Below are 16775 nucleotides of genomic sequence, written 5' to 3' on the forward strand. Positions count from 1 at the left end.
GTGGGGATAAAGAGCAATCTCGAGACCGGCTGGAAGACAATGCCCCAGCAAGTGCAATGGTGAAGGACAATACCATTACAATTGACACACTATGCAACAAGCGTCTTTTAGGGACAGCTAGGGACTTGCAACCAGATTCCGGGTTCTCAACCCTCCGAATTAAATTCAAGCTAAATCCCGTCTGATGCAAGCGCGTCCTCGGCCAAAGCCGTCAGCGGACCCCGTGGCGCTATGGGTAGCACGTGTGGGAAGTGGCGAACTTTCTCCTTGGTGTTTATTTACTCCATAGTCCAGCACAGCTCATAGGAGTTGTCTTCCAAGTTCGAGATTAGGGAACTTGAAGACCGGACCGTCGTGAAACATTGCGACCCATACCATCATCTTGAGACTTCTGTGCAAGCAGCTCCTGAGTCTATGACATGAGCAACACGATGCATATCTTTATAGATCTGGTGAGTTTTCTCATAATGCATGGTTTGTTTTGTTACCTACACTAAGACAGCTAACAGGCCATTTACAAGTCTGGGAATGGCAGTCTAGCAGCAAGTTCTTCCGCTTTGACACGAAAAGCCGAGGACACCCATTTTTCATCTACAACCCGTGCCGAAAATCCTGGCTTCCGACCTTCCAGGCATGTGCGCTGGGGTAAATCTCACCCTCGCTATTGGCAACGACGCAATGCGGTCGCTGGACTCGAACACATGCTCTCCTACACAGGCAATGCATATGGTGGAAGTCCGGAGCGGTTGAAGGGACAGGCGGATGTCGAGCAATCACCTCCCAATGACGCCGGGGTTGGAACTGAGAACCAAACCAATGAACCCCTGTCATTACAGACGGTCGACTCCCAAGACACACGTCCTGCTGTGTCCATGGGCAAAAGCAGCCCATGTTCTTTCCGTGCCTTGGTATTGCGGCCAATCTCAAAAAGAACAAGATCAGTCCGCCGTGACGATATCATTCGTCGAAGATCCTGTCGCTCACTGCCCTGCCCTCATGGAGTCAGCAGTGGTCGGACCACAAGGGTCATTTGATCTAGGGCCCTGCCCGGAGGAGGAGCCAAGCCAACCACCCCTCTGAGTGTACCGTGTCTCTGGATATTTGCCTTTCGTGAACGGAGACCTGTGTAGCTGTTGTCGTGGTGAAGGATTTGGTCACGTCAAGGGCTAGATGGAGAGCAGTTTCGGCAGTTGCGGTTCAATTACGAATCCTGGATTATCAAGGTCATCTGTTGGTTGTATTGTTGGGGGTATGTTGTACCGAATTTGTGTACTGTGATTTTTGTTATCGTTTGGGTGTTGTTTCATGTCCTCGATCCCTTTGGAACCCCTGATTATCGTCGTGGCAGGTAAGGGCCTACACCTGGGTACAGGCGTAGGTCACAGGTAAAATATTGAATTGTCGGATAAAGAAGAAAAGAAAAGGATGGTAAAAGAGGTACAATGCCCACGACGTCCCCTTATACCTCTCAACCCTCTGGACTCCCTGCCAAACGTATGGAATTTCCACCAGAATTGTCCGAATATCCTACGTCAAGTGCAACCCTTACACGTCAGCCATCCCCACGTCAAAATAACCCTAACCCGGATATAATCCCATCACTTGACATAAGAGCGTCACATGACTTTGATGGATGGCAATACCGAAGATCTGAGCTTCATATTGATCTCAATAGGAAAACATCCTTGGAGGTTTTCTTAAGACTGTGAGGCTCGCAGAGGAATTTTATTTTGGCTAGGGTCAAAGTCCGTCCCTGGCAAACTCGAAGTCACGCCAACAAGGGAGCTCAATTGCAACAATTCGTAGGTAGTGAAAATGTCTTTGTTTCAGCGGCCGCAGCATCTTCATCTGCATGTTGGGCTTTAGCGGTTGTTAAAGAAAGAAACACCATCGCAACAGATCTCGAGCTTGTGATGGAGCACAGCCTCTTCTTATCCTCCAAGCCGCAGGCACCAGCAAATCGCAAGAGCAGCGGGACTGCAGATCACGACAGCGCAGCACTAACTGTTAGGATCTCAGCCCCTGCAAAGATCACTGGGCATGGCCCGATTCAGGAAGGTTTCTTGCCTATAGCGTCCCGATAGAGCGGCGCAGCAGCATGCTCCCCTGTCCGCCAATTTCACCACGAGACTGCTTTGGGCAAAGAGCTCTCGTTTTCTGTGGGGAATCAGCGGGAAAGGGTTGCAGCGCAGCAATTCACGCCGCAGGCCTTCATTAGCTCCACCACGCTCGCCAATATCTTACAGTACACATGTCGAACGGCGATTCACCCACGATGTTGGGTTGGTGGCTTTTCTTTTGTTCTTAACTTCCGTCTTGCATCTTTCGTCTTTTGGCACATTGGTTTGTTGATTGTTGCCCCTTGGACGAGACACCAAGCAGTGCTTCACGTCTTCAAGGTCAGGTAACGAGCGATTGGGGACCCATTGGAACACCACACAAAGATGGAGAAAAACAACACACCACAAACCGGCCACGACGGGCTCATCCACATCCCCAACCATCCACCAAACGCCGCCGAGCGAAACTCGACAACCTACCCTGAAGTCATCCATGTTCCACAGTCCCAATCCTCCATCCTCTCCGGCCGTTTGTCACCATCACAACAGCAAGAAAACGAGAGCAACCTCCCCGAGGTCACCACCGAGCAGCCGCCGCTTCACCTCGAAAAGACCTACCCCGAGGTAGCCACACAGGAACACCAACACCACCGCCCCCCACAGCAGTCGAGATCCCCACCGCCATCTACAGTCCAGTATTTCCAAGCACATCAGCAACAAAGCCCAAGTCCGGTCCCAACTCCAGCACCCACGCAGACGACATACACCGCCGGGCAGGGGACGATAATACCCGAGCCGAGACCATCAGGTGTTCACTCGCTAGGAGACGCGTGGAGCATCAACAGCGCGGAGGATGTAGAGCGGGTTCCACAAATAGGATACATTCCCGGAGCTGGCGGCGGCGGCGGCGGTGGGAGCGGGCCGAGGAACGGACACAGCCGGAACCCGTCGGATCCGGACAGGTCATTTCCCCGTGCGCGCAGCAGGAGTTTTGGGAAGAAGCCTCTGGTGAGGAGGTCGATATTCTGGGTGCTGGTGCTGCTTGTGGCTATTATCATTGCTTTGGCGGGTGTGCTGGGGGCGGTGGCAACGGGGAAGATAAAAACCTCTGGTACGGCAGAGAGGTATGTTGATTTCTTCTGCAAGAGCTGCTTCATTGGTGCTAACATGTGTCAATAGCGAGCCAGTGGTTCATCCTGATGATGGAGGGGGGTTCACACTGTCGACGGCCACCACCGCGTCGGGGAAGACAGTTTCGCTTTCTTGCCCTTCGGCGGATGGACTTGATTACACGGTTACCGTTGATAATCAACAAAAGGTGTTTAGACGGCAGTGCGGGGCTAACTATGCTGGCGGTGATGGCGTGTTGGGTTTGGTAAAGGGCGACGTGCTGAGTTTGGCGGATTGCTTAGATCGTTGCGCCAAGGAGGAGAAGTGTGCTGGTGCTGTGTTCATTCCGATGGCCAATCCGGATCCGCAGTGTTGGTTGAAGGAGTTTTTGGGTGTCAAGAGAGATGGCCAGGATATGGAGAGTGGAGTTCTGTGGCAGTAAGGTCTTGACCTTTCTGGATTGTTATAGTGGGAAGAGTGGGAGACCAAGTAAAAGGAGCTTATTGCGTACCCCAGGGGTCATTTGAGATACGTATTTTTGGTGGCTATGGAGTATAGTGAAAGGGGACGGGGAAGAGCGTTTGGATTGAAATAATTGGGTATGGTGGGAGGACGATCTGTAAATATTGTATTTACCATGTATATATAACCAATCTACTGCTTTTAAACTGCAGACTAAAGCTCCCATCTGGGTTTCTCAAGCCTATTGGGAACAATAGCTTCCGGTACCAACGGTTGGACTTCGTCTTGGCATGCAGGCACAGCCTGGCTGCCTTGGGCCACACACCATCTACGTCCATTACCTACCCCCCGAGAGAACAGCCCAACTTTCTCACTTGACAACGTCGGATATAGAAACTTCAATCGAAAAACCCGAGCGATGGAGCCCGCATCTGCCGTCGGCCTCGTGGCGTCCATCATCCAGCTCATTGACATAACAATCAAGGTCAAAAACTACCTCAAAGATGTCAAAAACGCGGATGCCGAGCGGGCCAACTTTTCTAAGCATGCCTCCGCCATGGTCGCCATGCTCACAGGCCTAAAATGTTTGATGGAGGAGGTGGAGCAAACAGACCCATGGTTCAGCGCGCTCAAGGGACTGGACGTGAAGGGTGGCGTTTTCAATCTTTTGAGAGAGGAAATGGAAGAGCTCGCGTTGAGGTTGGAAGTGGAAAGGGAGGGAGGATTGAAGGGCAAGCTGACCTGGAAATTAAACAGGAAAGAGATGGATGGCTTGATGAACCGGATCGAAAGGTGTAAAGGTGTTGTCTCGGTAGCACTTTTGGGCGATCACTCGTGAGTACAGGGCTTTACCAACATTGGCCCATTCCGCGTTGTCATTCATTGCTGATCTGAATCATGCATAGGAAGCTCCTGTTGGCCATCAGCACGGATTTGATCTGTGTAAAAGAAGGTGTAGACGGCATCAAAGAGCGCATTAACAACCTCAAGGTGGACATGACCAATGTGAAGGATGGAGTAAAGGGCCTGACAGATAGTGCTGCAAGCCAACGATCAGGTAAGCTCTCATCCGACGTCTTTGCTTTGTTGCTGAGTATTACGGAGTGCCATTGTTCTAACTACCTTTTATTTCCAAACACTACAAGACGAACAAATGCAAAAGATATGCGACTGGCTCTCCCCACTCGATTTTGCATCCAAACATCAGGACGCCCTAAGGCGCCTCGAACCCGGCACTGGGGAGTGGTTTCTTTCCGACGCCACGTTTAAGCTATGGCTTGACGGGAATGAAAGAGTGTTGTGGTGTCCTGGGATTCGTAAGCAAATCTCCGGCTTGCATTGGCCACAAGTATATATTGACCTGAAATCCAGCCGGCGCCGGGAAAACAACACTGGCGTAAGTCATCTTCCAGCGAAATGCCGACCTTATATATATCAAATATCTGACCCATGTTTAGTTCCTTGCTTATTAGCTTCCTTGAAACTTCGACTAGCGGCACAAACACACCGATTCTATACCTGTACTGCAACTACAAGGAGCGAAGCCAGCAAAGCGTTCAAAATATGATGGGAAGCCTGCTCAAGCAACTTATTCAACACACAGGCGTTATTGATGAAGATATATTAAAGGTTTTCAAGGACGAAAAACCTGTTCGACTTGAAGCCATCATCAGGTTTCTTCAAAACAAAGTAATGGGGTTTTCTTTAGTATACATCATCGTCGATGCGCTCGATGAGTGTGCTGATACCGAAGAAACCCAGAGCAGGTTGGCTTCAGACCTGCACAACTTGCCAAAGCATGTGAAGCTTCTCTTCACATCCCGATACACCATTGGAGTCGAAGAAGACCTGGGCCCAGTTCCAAGACTCGAGATTCGGGCTAGTGACGAAGATATCAAACGATACATTGAAGGTCGCGTCAGAAGTGAGCATAGTCGCTTACAGAAGCATATTCGGACTGATGGAGAACTTTTGGAGGAAATCATCGATAAGGTGGTGGGTAACTGCAAGGGAATGTACGCATGCACTCTCCTTTCTCCGGCACATTTTGCGTAGCAAGGATAGACACTAACATGCGCGAGGCAGGTTTTTGATGGCTCAACTTCACATGAACGAGCTTACAAGGAAGCCAACCCGACGCGAGCTTCGCAAAGCTCTGGATGTCTTGCCAGCAAAACTGGACGAAACCTATGATCAGGCTATGGAGCGGATCAAGAGCCAAGACGCCGGTGATGCCAGTCTTGCCCACCAAGTTCTGGGATGGATTTCAACGACACTCAGACCACTAACCATTGAGGAGTTACAGCATGCTCTGGCTGTCATGCCTGGAGATCAGGATTTGGACCCCGAAGGCCTCCACGACCCGGAACTTTTCGTTGCAATTTGTGCCGGTTTGGTGACCCTGGAGGAAGAGAGTGGTTACGTCCGACTGGTTCACTTCACCACGCAAGAGTATTTTGAGCGCCTCCATTTGCAACTCTTTCCCGATGCTCCTTCAATGATCGCAACGGCATGTTTGACGTACATGATGTTTGACCCATTTGTCCAAAGATACTGCGCAGACGGAGAGGAGCTGGACCTTCGTTTAGACACCTACCCTTTCTTGGCGTATGCTGCAGACTACTGGAGAGACCACGTACAATACGAAATGGAAGCGCCAGTCAAGGAGCTGCTCTGGGAGTTTGTGGACAACATCTTGGCATTCATGACTGCCGAGCAAGCAGCGACATTGACAGGAAAGATGTCAGGCTATTCAGAATTGGGTCATTCAACAGAGTACAGACTTTTTCCTCCAAACTGGGCCAGACTTCACGTAGTAGCTTCGATGGGACTGGTTGAGTTCGCAGCTGGCTTGCTTGAACAAGGTGCCGACGTCAACGTGCGGGGACCAGATGGCATAACGCCTCTGTTTTCGGCCGTAGAGTGGGACAGGGAGGAGATGGTGGTGTTCTTACTGAATTCAGGTGCCACTGCTTCGGTTTTCGCCAAGTCTGGGGGCAAGGACCCAATGACGCCATTGGAGATGGCGATAAAGCTGAACAATGAGGCAGCGGCGGAGATGTTGTTCAACGCTGAAAGGACCTGGCATCGGCATCTCCTGAACAGCGGGCTTTTCTATGCCACCGTGAATGGCAACTTGAGGTTAATGCAGGCTTGCATCGAGAGAGGAGCAGACATCAACGCATACGTTCGCGTGGCAGAGGGATCGGTTCTTTATCACGTTGTAGGCGAGAACCGTAAAGACTTGGTGGTTTTGTTGTTGGACCTCGGAGCCACCGTTTCTCCATCAGATAATAACCACTCTGTGCTCCACGAGGCTTCAGCTAAGGGACATACAGAAATCTTGCAGATTCTGCTCGACCGAGGAGCCCTAGTCAACGTTGTTGATTGGCGTGGGCACTCACCTCTTCACGACGCGGCCGCTCACGGACGGCTTGAAACATGTAAAGCTTTGGTTCAAAGCGGAATTGACATCAACTTTGCATGCCGGAGGGATCAGGGTCACTACGGATGTCCAGGAGGGCAGACTGCGCTCCAAGCCGCATGCAGCAATGGATTTGCTGACATTTGCAGACTCCTACTCGACAATGGTGCCTGTCTGGGAAGCCATGCAAAGACAACCATTGAACTGGCAGCGAAAGCAGGGGACGTTGCAGTTGTAGAGCTTCTACTTGAGAGCAGCGTCGACCCTTTGACAACAGACGACGCAGTGTGTGCAGTCTTGAAGTCAGCCGCAACTGCTGGGAATATCGTAATGATCAGGGCTATGCTAGCACGCCGAGATTCGATAACACCTGATGCAAGGGAGCAGGCGGCACGCGAGGCTGCCTCTCGAGCCGATCTCGAGATGTTGCGAGTACTATTTAGTGGCGATAACGCACAGGATAACGGAGAAAAATGGCTTGCAACCGCGCATTTTGTTCAAGCACTGGGTTTGGGCGATGAAGGCGAGATGCGGATCTGGTTGAACAGGGGAGCAGATCTCAACCATAAGGTCAAGCCAGCGTTACCACGAGATCCATATTTCCCCTCACCGAATTATCTATTACCCCGTTGCCATGACAATGAGGAGTCTGGCAGCTACATCTCCACGATGCATTTGGCAGTTGGACATGGAAGTCCGCAAATACTGGATTTGTTACTCGAGAAAGGGGGAGATATCAACGCACGCAATTACCTCGGAGAAACCCCACTGCATTGGGCTACATACCATGAATGCCATAGTGATATGGCTTCCATGATACTATATCGCGGTGCCCTTGTGGATTCTAGGTGCCAACGAGGATTGACACCACTGCACGTTGCAGTACTGCGTAGGAACTACCGGGGTATCGAACTACTTCTTGATGCTGGGGCAGACATCGAAGCCAAGGATCACGATGGCGATACCGCATTGAAGATGCTGGCTTCTTTCCGCCCCTGGCCATATCTCAATTATTCCGTGCTACACAAGGGTGGGCAGTTCAAGTGGGTTGAAGGGCACATCGATGAGCCGAACGGGCTAGCCAGCAACTCCGCGGGGCTCGATATTCTTCTGAAGAGAGGTGCAAAGACTGATGTCCTTCAACCTTTGGTATCATTGCTAGAATGGCCAAATGCTGCAAACTATCAAGCTATGGAGCAAGTTTGTCGTCGATTGGCGGATGAGGGCTTCGACTTTACCCTTCCCACAAGAAAGGGAATTCCTGCAGTGTACCATGCGGCGAAGAGTTGTCCCACAGAAGTTCTTCAAGTCATCCTACAGCAAGGTGCAAAAGTAGACGAGAAGTTTAATGGACTTACGGCCCTTCATCTTGCAGCCAAGAGGTTTTCGCATGCAAAGGTTAATATCCTTCTCCAGTTTGGCGCATGTGCCGAGAGCAGAGACAGCAAGGGAAACACGCCCTTGTTCAAGGTGGTCACCAAGAGCGACCGACTTTCTTGGGGATGCAGTCCACCGAATACAGCGGAAGGAATCATTGACATGTTAGTAGCTCATGGGGCAGATTTACACACTCTCTGTGGTGTAAAGAAAGCGCCGGTGCTGCATTACGCCGCCTTTATGGGGGATTTGACCATTGTGCGCTATCTTATTTGCAAAGGCGCGCGAACTGATGTCACCGACAGAGATGGACGGACTGCTCTGGATTGGGCAAAGGATAATAAGCAGGAGGCCATGGTGTATCTTCTTGCTCGTCTAAGCAGAGACCAGCAACTACAAGTAAACCGTCATGCGCAGATGGGACGATACTAGAAGGTATCATCTGAATTGGGGTCAAGCGGGAGTACGGATAACATGAATTCTGGGACTAAAAGCTAGGACCTAACTAGGGTTGTAGCAAAATTACCGTCTATCGCTACCTCACTGCTTCAAACCATTTGCCAAAATATCCTCCAGCTGCTCGTGACGTTTCAGCGCATCGTCAAAGCTTACAAACGTCTTCTGTTTGCCATTCCTCTTCACCTCGTAGTAATCCTCATAAATAGCTCCAATGTTCCTTGCCTGGAAGTTCAGTTCCTTCTGCCAATCTTCAAAGTCCCATTCCACCTCGTCAACCGTATCCGTCTCAAAGTCATGAACCTCGAACTTCTGAGGATCAGCGGCATTGCCAATGTGGATGAATGTCGAGCTCGGTGCCAAAACCCTAATCTCACCCTTGGTTCCCGCAATGGTCCAAACCAGAGCAGGGTCAGAAGGGAAAGGCGGGTCAACGCGAAACCTGAAGTGCAAGCTGGCGCCCGAATCGACATAGCCGTGCACAAAGATGAGATCGGGCGTGTCGGAAGTGACAGTTTCCACCACAGTCTTGTCCTCGCCAATGACTTTGATTTGGGGCCGCTGGATCTGCAGGAAACCCTGTGGTGCGTCGGGGCCGGTCTTGTAATCTCCAAGGACGGATTGAACAAGATCAAACTCTGTGACAAAGTGTTAGCTATTTGCGTTTGCATGTTTCAGCAGGGGCGGGAGAACTGACGGTGCGCAAATCCAATAGTGTAGACGTATCCCCCAACCTTTCTCTCGGTAAAATACGACAGCGAAGCTGGAATAACACCCCGCCCATCAATTCCGCCGTTAGCCCTGAGCTCCGAGCTCAAGACCTCTCCGATCCTGCCACTAGAGATGACCTCTCTGAGCTTTTTTGGTAGGGGGCCCAGAGGCCCCTGCAAACCTACGATGCCTAAGCCACCATGCTGCTTCACCGCGTCGGCCAAAGTCCTAGCTTCGATGGTGTTAGCAGCAAGAGGCCACTCAATGTAGACATCCTTGCCAGCGATGACAGAGGGAAGAGCAGTCTCGAGGTGCTTGTCGACCCGGGTGTTGGTGATGACGAGCTCAACTTCCGGGTCAGCAGCCAGGTCCTCGGGCGTACCGTATGCCTTGGTAGAAGCGGGCAGGTTGTATGCTTTAATCGCCGCGCGGGCGGCCTCGGTTGACGAGTTGAGGAGGGCAACAACTTCAAACTTGGAGCGGCCCAATGGTGAGAAGAGATACGGAAGGTGTGCACGGGAAGCCCAAGCGCTTTTGGCAGAGGCTGAGAGGCCAATGATGGCAGCTTTGATGGGGGCCATTTGGAGTGCGGTGGTAGAATGAGGTATTTGGGACAGTAGGTAATCAGTAAGGTGCCCAGGTTAGGAGATCAGAGAACTGTTCGTTGATGGCGTTTGAGAAGTGAGGGTTGGAGTAAAGAGAAAAGAAGTAAGATGGATGCAATGGGGTTTTGGTGGCAAATTTATGGTATTTCGTGATGCAATGATGCGCATCTTGTGTGATGTTCCTCGAAGAAGGTTCCCAGGTCAGGTAGGTAGGTGGTGCAGTAATGTGGGATGTGTGTTTGTAAGCTTCCACGAAGGTGAGATTTGTCAGCCTTTAACCACCCCTATATTACATCGCACCCCACGGAGATCAAGCAGGTTACCTACCTAGAAAGCAGTGCTACTATCAAGTTACAAATCCTAGGCCAATTCTATAAGCAACACGCATAATACAAATTGGGTGCCCAATTACCTAATCCCAACAACACATGCTTGGGACTCGAACATTTTGAATGCCGGTTCACTCTGAACGTAACACACGGTGCATTGGACCTAATGGATAACCACTAGCATCAGTAACAGGTGTTCGGTGAGTGAAGATCAATTCTTCTCGTCATACTAAGACGAGGTTCTAGGGTATCCCCGCAGTGAAATCAGAAAGCCAAACACCAACGTCCAAATCATTGTATTTCTGCTCCTCCCTATACTGGTCCCTCCTGTTACAAGTCAATTCTATATCCAGTCCTCCATAGTTGAAGCAAAGGTGTAATCTGCGATTAGCACACTCCGGCGCCTGGGGCAGGAACAAGCTTGCCAGTACCGAACTCAACGTTAAAGACAGAATCCCCTCTGAAGGGGCCGGTCGTGCCCAGGGCGTTGGGGCAAACAGGCTGGTTTCCCTCGCTGGGAGGGGGAATGGTGCACACCTCATCAAAGCCGCAGTGGCATGCGGAGTCTTTGAGATTGACAGCAGCAAAGTTGCGGGCGACCCACGATCCGGGGTCAGACAGGCATGAGCTGAGAAAGTTCATGCTGTTGGGGGCCGAGAAAGCAAGCTTGCCGCCACTATCCTTGAGAAGGTGCTTGCATTGATCGGCATCGACGAACTCAACGTCCATATCAATGCCGCCGCCCGTTTGGGGATCATCAATGGCGCTCTTGCCAAAGCCAAGATAGTTCCAGGCATCATAGGAGATGTCGTTGGCGCCGCCGGATTGGTCGATGCGTAGGAGTTCAAGAGAGCGGCCCTGATGGCTTACGCGGACACAGATGTTATTGCAGTCGACAGCCTCGGGCCAATAGGCGACACGGTGGGTGTTGATCTTGCAACCAAGAACGCCGACCGAGGAGCTGTATTGCTCGTGAGGTGTGATGTTGCGAACTTCGGCAGCAGCGAGAGAGGCGAGCGCGAGGAAAATGGCAGAGAGAGTGAACATTCTGACAGATGAATGATCTGATACTTGCAGAAAGAAATAAGCGAGAGTGCTGAACATGAATGGTAAGGTATGTGGTTGATGCTGATGCTGTGGCTCAGGTAGTATGGGTTGTCAAGGTATGAGAGACAGACTTGAGACGGACAGACATCGCGAATATATAGCCTTGACAAGCCCCCCAACTGATGCTGTCGTGGGATGCCCCATGGAACACAAAAGCAGCTGGAGTGAAGTGAATGGCGATGTGTGTGGGGTCATATCACCAATGTGAATCGCCTCAGGGGCCAGTGGTGGCCCTTGACGATATTGGGTGTACATATGGAGGCCGGGTCAGACTTCGGATGAAGCGCGATTTGGCATCATGAAGCTGAAATGGATCAAGCTGAAGTGGTGGGTCATGGTGAGTTCTACGGAGACCGCGAGGTTGTGGTCGCCCAAGTGGGATGAAAGTGGTGTTCAATATTGACCAGACTGCAGCCAAAGTGGCCAATGCAGAGACTTGGTGGCCATTTCCCCACACACTTTCCGCACTTGTGTGGTCTGTCAATGAGAACATGAAACGCACTGGAATGCCAAGTGCGTGGGTCGCTCCCGTCGCTTGAAGGCCATCGTGAAACAGATTTGGAGTGACAATATGGGGTCGTGGCTTTGGCCGTTGGAGATGCGGCACGACACCCATTAGCGCGCCCACTAATACCCGACCAGAGGCTACTCACATGGGGCTGTGAGATGATTAGTCGCTCTATAGGGCTGAAAGATGGGCGGGAGCATGCGCCGTGCCGCGGGGGAAGCACCGAGCTCGGTATCCCGATGCTCGTCTGAAATACGTCGGACGACCCACTCGGCTCCCTCGCACCTAGATGGCCAGCATTGGCCATCGTCTATCCGTCCCTTCAACATCCACCTGGCGTCCGACTCCGTGTCTTGGGTTAGTTGCTCCTCGGTGGCTCTCGGATGTCTTTCGGACACTTGAATCCTTGATATATAGAGAAATATTACCGTTCTTTTCGACCCAACACAATTACAGCTCTATACCTTACCCGCTGTCGACGAATTACATGTCCCGAAAAACCATCTACACATAGAAGCTGAGATCACATAGTAAATACTGAACACTTGATGGTGAATCGAATATGAGGAAGTGGCTGTACCGTTTAGAGATCCCAGCTGAACAGCTGGCTCGACACAACTTCGGAGCTTTGACCATACGGCGACGCTGAATCATTGGGGGCAATGACATCACAGTGCCATTTTCTGCTTACACATGACTCGCCTGTTATTTCTATCCCTGCCTTTTTCTGCAAGCTCACCGTTCCTACTTGTTTCGCCTCATGATTCAGCTCCGCACCCCGCCGCCTGAATGGGACCACGGACCTACAGAACCCAGGTGTCATTCCAGACAGGGATGCTCTGCGGATTCCAGAAGACATCTCCAGGATCGAGGTCTCTTTTCACCGAATTCAGTCTTTTCAAACAGTGGTTTCCCATAGTAGAGATGCCACGCCTCGTCCCTATCTAGTTCAGGGTCAATGTAGTTGAGATAGGCGTTATACGACCGGTTCATGGCACTGGTCATGGCGTCGTTCAGTCCGTCTAGAAACTGAATACCGCGCTGGGGGTAACTCTGGTCAAGAGGTACGTTGCCATCTAGCAGAATTAGTTGTTTACCATGACTGAGCCTGACCTGACGCGAAAGCAACAGCAGGGGAAACTCACAATTCTGCACCACCCACAGATCGTCAAACCCCGAATAAGCCGCCCAGCTCCCATTCTTTCCCTCAGCGCCAATCTGACTGTCGGGACTACCATACAGACTGATGATGCTAAACCACGAGATTGGCGCATTTAGGCCCCGTCCGGCACTGTACGCATACTCGGAAAACTTTCGTATCGGCTCCTCCGCAAACGAGACATTTGTCGAAACAGACTTGGCATAGAAGTTGTCCTGCTGCAAAAACCCATGCAAGGGCACCGTCAAGTTCCCTTCCCCGCCAAGCATGGCCAGAGATGTGATCCGGTCGGTTAGTTCAACGGAACTCTCGTTAAGAGCAGGCGGAACAGGGAGCGCCTCCAACAAGGCCGGTGCAACCGTCTTGTTGAAGGACTCGACCGAGCCGAACCAAGTTCCGTGCACAGTGTACGAGGTTGCATTGCCGCCTAGTGTGACTCCGAGGCCTAGGTTACGACCGACAACCGGCGAGTACAACGAGAATTTCTGCACCCCCATAAAGACAGCCGTCGCGTTTTCGATTGAGTCAAGAGCTTGGGGGAAGGAATACGAAAATTTGATATCGACTTCGGGAGCCGTTGAAGTTTGAAGGTAGAATGTGGTGACAATCCCAAACGAGTCTGCTGCTCCTCGGAGTGCCTGTCGCCAACCATCCTGTTAGCTACCCCTGAACGCGAACATGTGGGTGTAAACAAAGGGTTGGGGTTCTACTCCCTGGCAAAAAGGGGTTGAAGTAGAGAAATATCACCCCTGTCCTCAATCAGGGATAACACTCACATAGTAAACATCACCCAACGTCTCATTATCAATCTTGACAAAACTCCCATTCGCCAACACTAGATCCAGCCCGATAATCTGCTCCAACGCCAGACCAAACGCGCGCGATGAATACCCGTACCCGCCATGTGTGAAGTGTCCACCAATTCCTACACCAGGACAAGTGCCGTGCCCCAAGGCTCGACGTCCTTGGTCCCATATACCCTGCGCCAGGTTCCCCAACCTCACACCTCCCCCAACAGCAGCTATCCCAGTTCTGTTATCTAGCGAGACGGAGTTAAAGTTCTCGAGATCGATCATCAAGATCCCGTTGTGGCCGCCGGTGCTATATGATGCGTAGGAATGCCCTCCCGACTTGGCTTGGACAGGAATGCCATATTTACTTGCGCAGCTGATCGCGGCGGGGATGTATTGCAGGCGCTCGTTGAAGGTCGTCGCGTAGGTTGGCCATTGGGGGTCGGTCAAGGTGATAAACGGGGAGGTCGAGTTGGATAGACACTGGAGCAGGTACTGGTAGGGCTTTGTCCAGGTGGTGGTGTTGAAGGTTGGTTGGATGACCTGTGATTTCGCATGGAGGGAGGCGCTGGCCAGCACCAGTGAGATGAGAATTGGTATGTATGTCATGATTGCAAGTTAATGGGACATCGCATATCGTTGTGACAAAGTGCGACACTCGTATTTGTCGAGGCGGGGGCCTAGCTTATACTTCCGGCTTCATTTTCGAGCTCATTATTCTCAAGTTGGAGTCGAGCTAGAGCTTGCATCCCGATCTGGGCATACAACAAAGGCTTTGACGGAACTGGGTCCGTCGTCTGACTTCACGGTGTTCTGGCTGGCCAGTGGCTGTTCCAAGCTGTTGTGACCAATTCCCCAGTCCAGTGCTGTCCCGAATAACTGGGATTGCGTCTGGATTAGTGACATCGTACACGATGTAAACGAGGAATGTTGTTGCTGGCACAGTAACAGACGCGTGTACAGAATGTTGCAATTCCAGCTTTGTGAAGGGATTCCATAAGCAGCCCTTCATATACTACATTACATAGATTATGCGGCGCCCAGACTACGCTATGCAACATTATGAACGAAATGTGGGTCTGGCTCAGCGGCTATGGCCTAGGATCGTCCACGACATATCAACGCTAACCCAACAACACATTTCATAGCAAATTAGTCTGACGTTAATTTGGTGCAGTGTTAAGCCACAGTCTCAGCTCGCAACTTGGCAAAACAAGATCTGGAAGAACTCTCCAGTTCGAACCTTGGAAGAGGAGCAGAAGAGAAGATTTTCGCCCCCCAGAAGACCCCCAAATATATGCAAGAAAAGCGCACAAGAAATGTTGCGTAGGTATAAATGAGAAAACGAGATTGAATCTCAGATTGAAGTCAGACCAAAAGTAGTTGGGACCTGTGAAGGTATGACCACTGTATTGATGAAACGCCAGCTGATTGGCTCAAGGGGCCAATTCCCCTTCAGCCCTTTTTTATGCCAGCTTTCCTGCTGAGGGACTGTTTTTAGGAGGAAAGGCATAATGTTTGTTGTTTTTACAGCAAGTACGTCCCTGCATAATTGACTAGAACTACCTAGCCGGAACAGGGACATTGTGGAAGAGAAGTGCTGCTTAACGGGGATCTATCTACTGCTGCGTGGGTTGGGGGAATAGAAAGATATGGATACGACAGGCGAAAGTGAATGTGAACTCTGTAAAGGCGCAATGAAATAACGTACTAGAGTTTGTGCAACTAACATACGATGCTGACGGACCGACCTTATGCTATCTTATAAATCCAACCTCGGTATTGCAAGCCCGACAACCGAAGCCTTCGGTTATTACCAACTCATTTCTCACTGTGCGACGACGCGTCTAATAAGTCCAGGCATTCCAATAGTACCAGTTAATATAACCATGTTTTGAATGAGCTAAATACATGCCGTCTCAGCATCTATACGGGGATTAACACTACCCCTGCATCCCCCCTTTTCGTAGACCTTTGCATCTAGGCGTGATGCTTCACTTCAAAGTTGGCGTCGATACAATCTATCAATGATAAGGCCGCTTGGGACCACAATCTACTGATGTTATAGATGTAACAGTTTTCAAACAGCCTTATGCATGTCACATGACACTATGTGATCTTCTAGATATCTTGCCCATATCGTCCCTTGTACAATACACATCCATCTTAACCATTCAGCAGGGTCGTGACAATATCTGACACACAATCTGGAGATTCGTGAAGCCAATGGAACAAATAGATACCTTGTTGGCTTTACTGCATTCCGCATTGGAACGTCTGGGTCACGAGAATATGTTCACAGCCAATTACAGGTAACGTATAAATGCCGCCAATGGACCCTTTTTCACCTACCAAACCGGTGAACTATGATCACCTGACTTTGCAAACGCTACTCACACTACATATTCTCTTGCCAAGCGCCCACACACCTCGAAACACACTTGGACGGCTCGCCTCTTGGAGACATTCCCACTGACGGTTGTCGATTAGCATGCACTAGTCACATACGCACGACTTGTGTACGGCTTTCGATTCCCCGACACCGACAAAATACCGGCTGTAGTAGACTATCTCCTGAAAGGCTTGCACAGGGTCTTCAAACGCTGGCCGTTCCTGGCCGGCCAAGTCGTGCACCCAGCCGATTCAACCACGCCTCAAGTCGTATACAGCGAGGAT

The 16775-nt window shown here is 50.8% G+C and overlaps 5 protein-coding genes across 5 annotated transcripts; 2 read left to right on the forward strand and 3 right to left on the reverse strand.

The window, feature by feature from the left end:
- The first annotated feature begins 2078 nt into the window (after nucleotides 1-2078).
- Nucleotides 2079-3872, forward strand: QC761_404690 (uncharacterized protein). The gene is made up of 2 exons (XM_062878750.1): nucleotides 2079-3184; nucleotides 3240-3872. The coding sequence occupies exons 1-2, from the start codon at nucleotides 2445-2447 to the stop codon at nucleotides 3610-3612; spliced, it is 1113 nt and encodes a 370-aa protein (XP_062732812.1). The 5' UTR covers nucleotides 2079-2444; the 3' UTR covers nucleotides 3613-3872.
- A 144-nt stretch (nucleotides 3873-4016) lies between these two features.
- Nucleotides 4017-8865, forward strand: QC761_0072020 (uncharacterized protein; the record flags this gene model as incomplete). The annotated part of the gene is made up of 6 exons (XM_062872719.1): nucleotides 4017-4466; nucleotides 4538-4689; nucleotides 4778-4948; nucleotides 5004-5028; nucleotides 5090-5647; nucleotides 5718-8865. Exons 1-6 carry the CDS (start codon nucleotides 4051-4053, stop codon nucleotides 8863-8865), a joined length of 4470 nt encoding a protein of 1489 aa, XP_062732813.1. The 5' UTR covers nucleotides 4017-4050.
- A 16-nt stretch (nucleotides 8866-8881) lies between these two features.
- On the reverse strand, nucleotides 8882-10409 carry QC761_404670 (uncharacterized protein). Its single transcript, XM_062878749.1, has 2 exons — nucleotides 9587-10409; nucleotides 8882-9527 (listed from the first exon to the last, which is right to left on the reverse strand). The coding sequence occupies exons 1-2, from the start codon at nucleotides 10179-10181 to the stop codon at nucleotides 8974-8976; spliced, it is 1149 nt and encodes a 382-aa protein (XP_062732814.1). The 5' UTR covers nucleotides 10182-10409; the 3' UTR covers nucleotides 8882-8973.
- A 512-nt stretch (nucleotides 10410-10921) lies between these two features.
- Nucleotides 10922-11638, reverse strand: QC761_404660 (uncharacterized protein; the record flags this gene model as incomplete). The annotated part of the gene is made up of 1 exon (XM_062878748.1): nucleotides 10922-11638. The coding sequence occupies one exon, from the start codon at nucleotides 11636-11638 to the stop codon at nucleotides 10922-10924; it is 717 nt and encodes a 238-aa protein (XP_062732815.1).
- A 1330-nt stretch (nucleotides 11639-12968) lies between these two features.
- Nucleotides 12969-14708, reverse strand: QC761_0072050 (uncharacterized protein; the record flags this gene model as incomplete). Its single annotated transcript, XM_062872720.1, has 5 exons — nucleotides 12969-13140; nucleotides 13291-13616; nucleotides 13689-13946; nucleotides 14085-14492; nucleotides 14643-14708. 5 exons carry the CDS (start codon nucleotides 14706-14708, stop codon nucleotides 12969-12971), a joined length of 1230 nt encoding a protein of 409 aa, XP_062732816.1.
- Nucleotides 14709-16775: the final 2067 nt, after the last annotated feature.

The sequence above is a fragment of the Podospora bellae-mahoneyi genome, chromosome 4, assembly GCF_035222275.1.
Source record: "Podospora bellae-mahoneyi strain CBS 112042 chromosome 4, whole genome shotgun sequence".
In the NCBI taxonomy this organism is placed as follows: Eukaryota; Fungi; Ascomycota; class Sordariomycetes; order Sordariales; family Podosporaceae; genus Podospora; species Podospora bellae-mahoneyi.

What these genes read in the sequence shown, in the direction of transcription:
- QC761_404670 (XM_062878749.1), bottom strand. Translation starts at nt 10,181, where the DNA reads ATGGCCCCCATCAAAGCTGCCATCATTGGCCTCTCAGCCTCTGCCAAA. An exon ending in CACTATTGGATTTGCGCACC is followed by an intron (nt 9,528 to 9,586) that starts GTCAGTTCTCCC and finishes ACTTTGTCACAG; the next exon opens with AGTTTGATCTTGTTCAATCC.
- QC761_404690 (XM_062878750.1), top strand. Translation starts at nt 2,445, where the DNA reads ATGGAGAAAAACAACACACCACAAACCGGCCACGACGGGCTCATCCAC. An exon ending in ACCTCTGGTACGGCAGAGAG is followed by an intron (nt 3,185 to 3,239) that starts GTATGTTGATTT and finishes ATGTGTCAATAG; the next exon opens with CGAGCCAGTGGTTCATCCTG.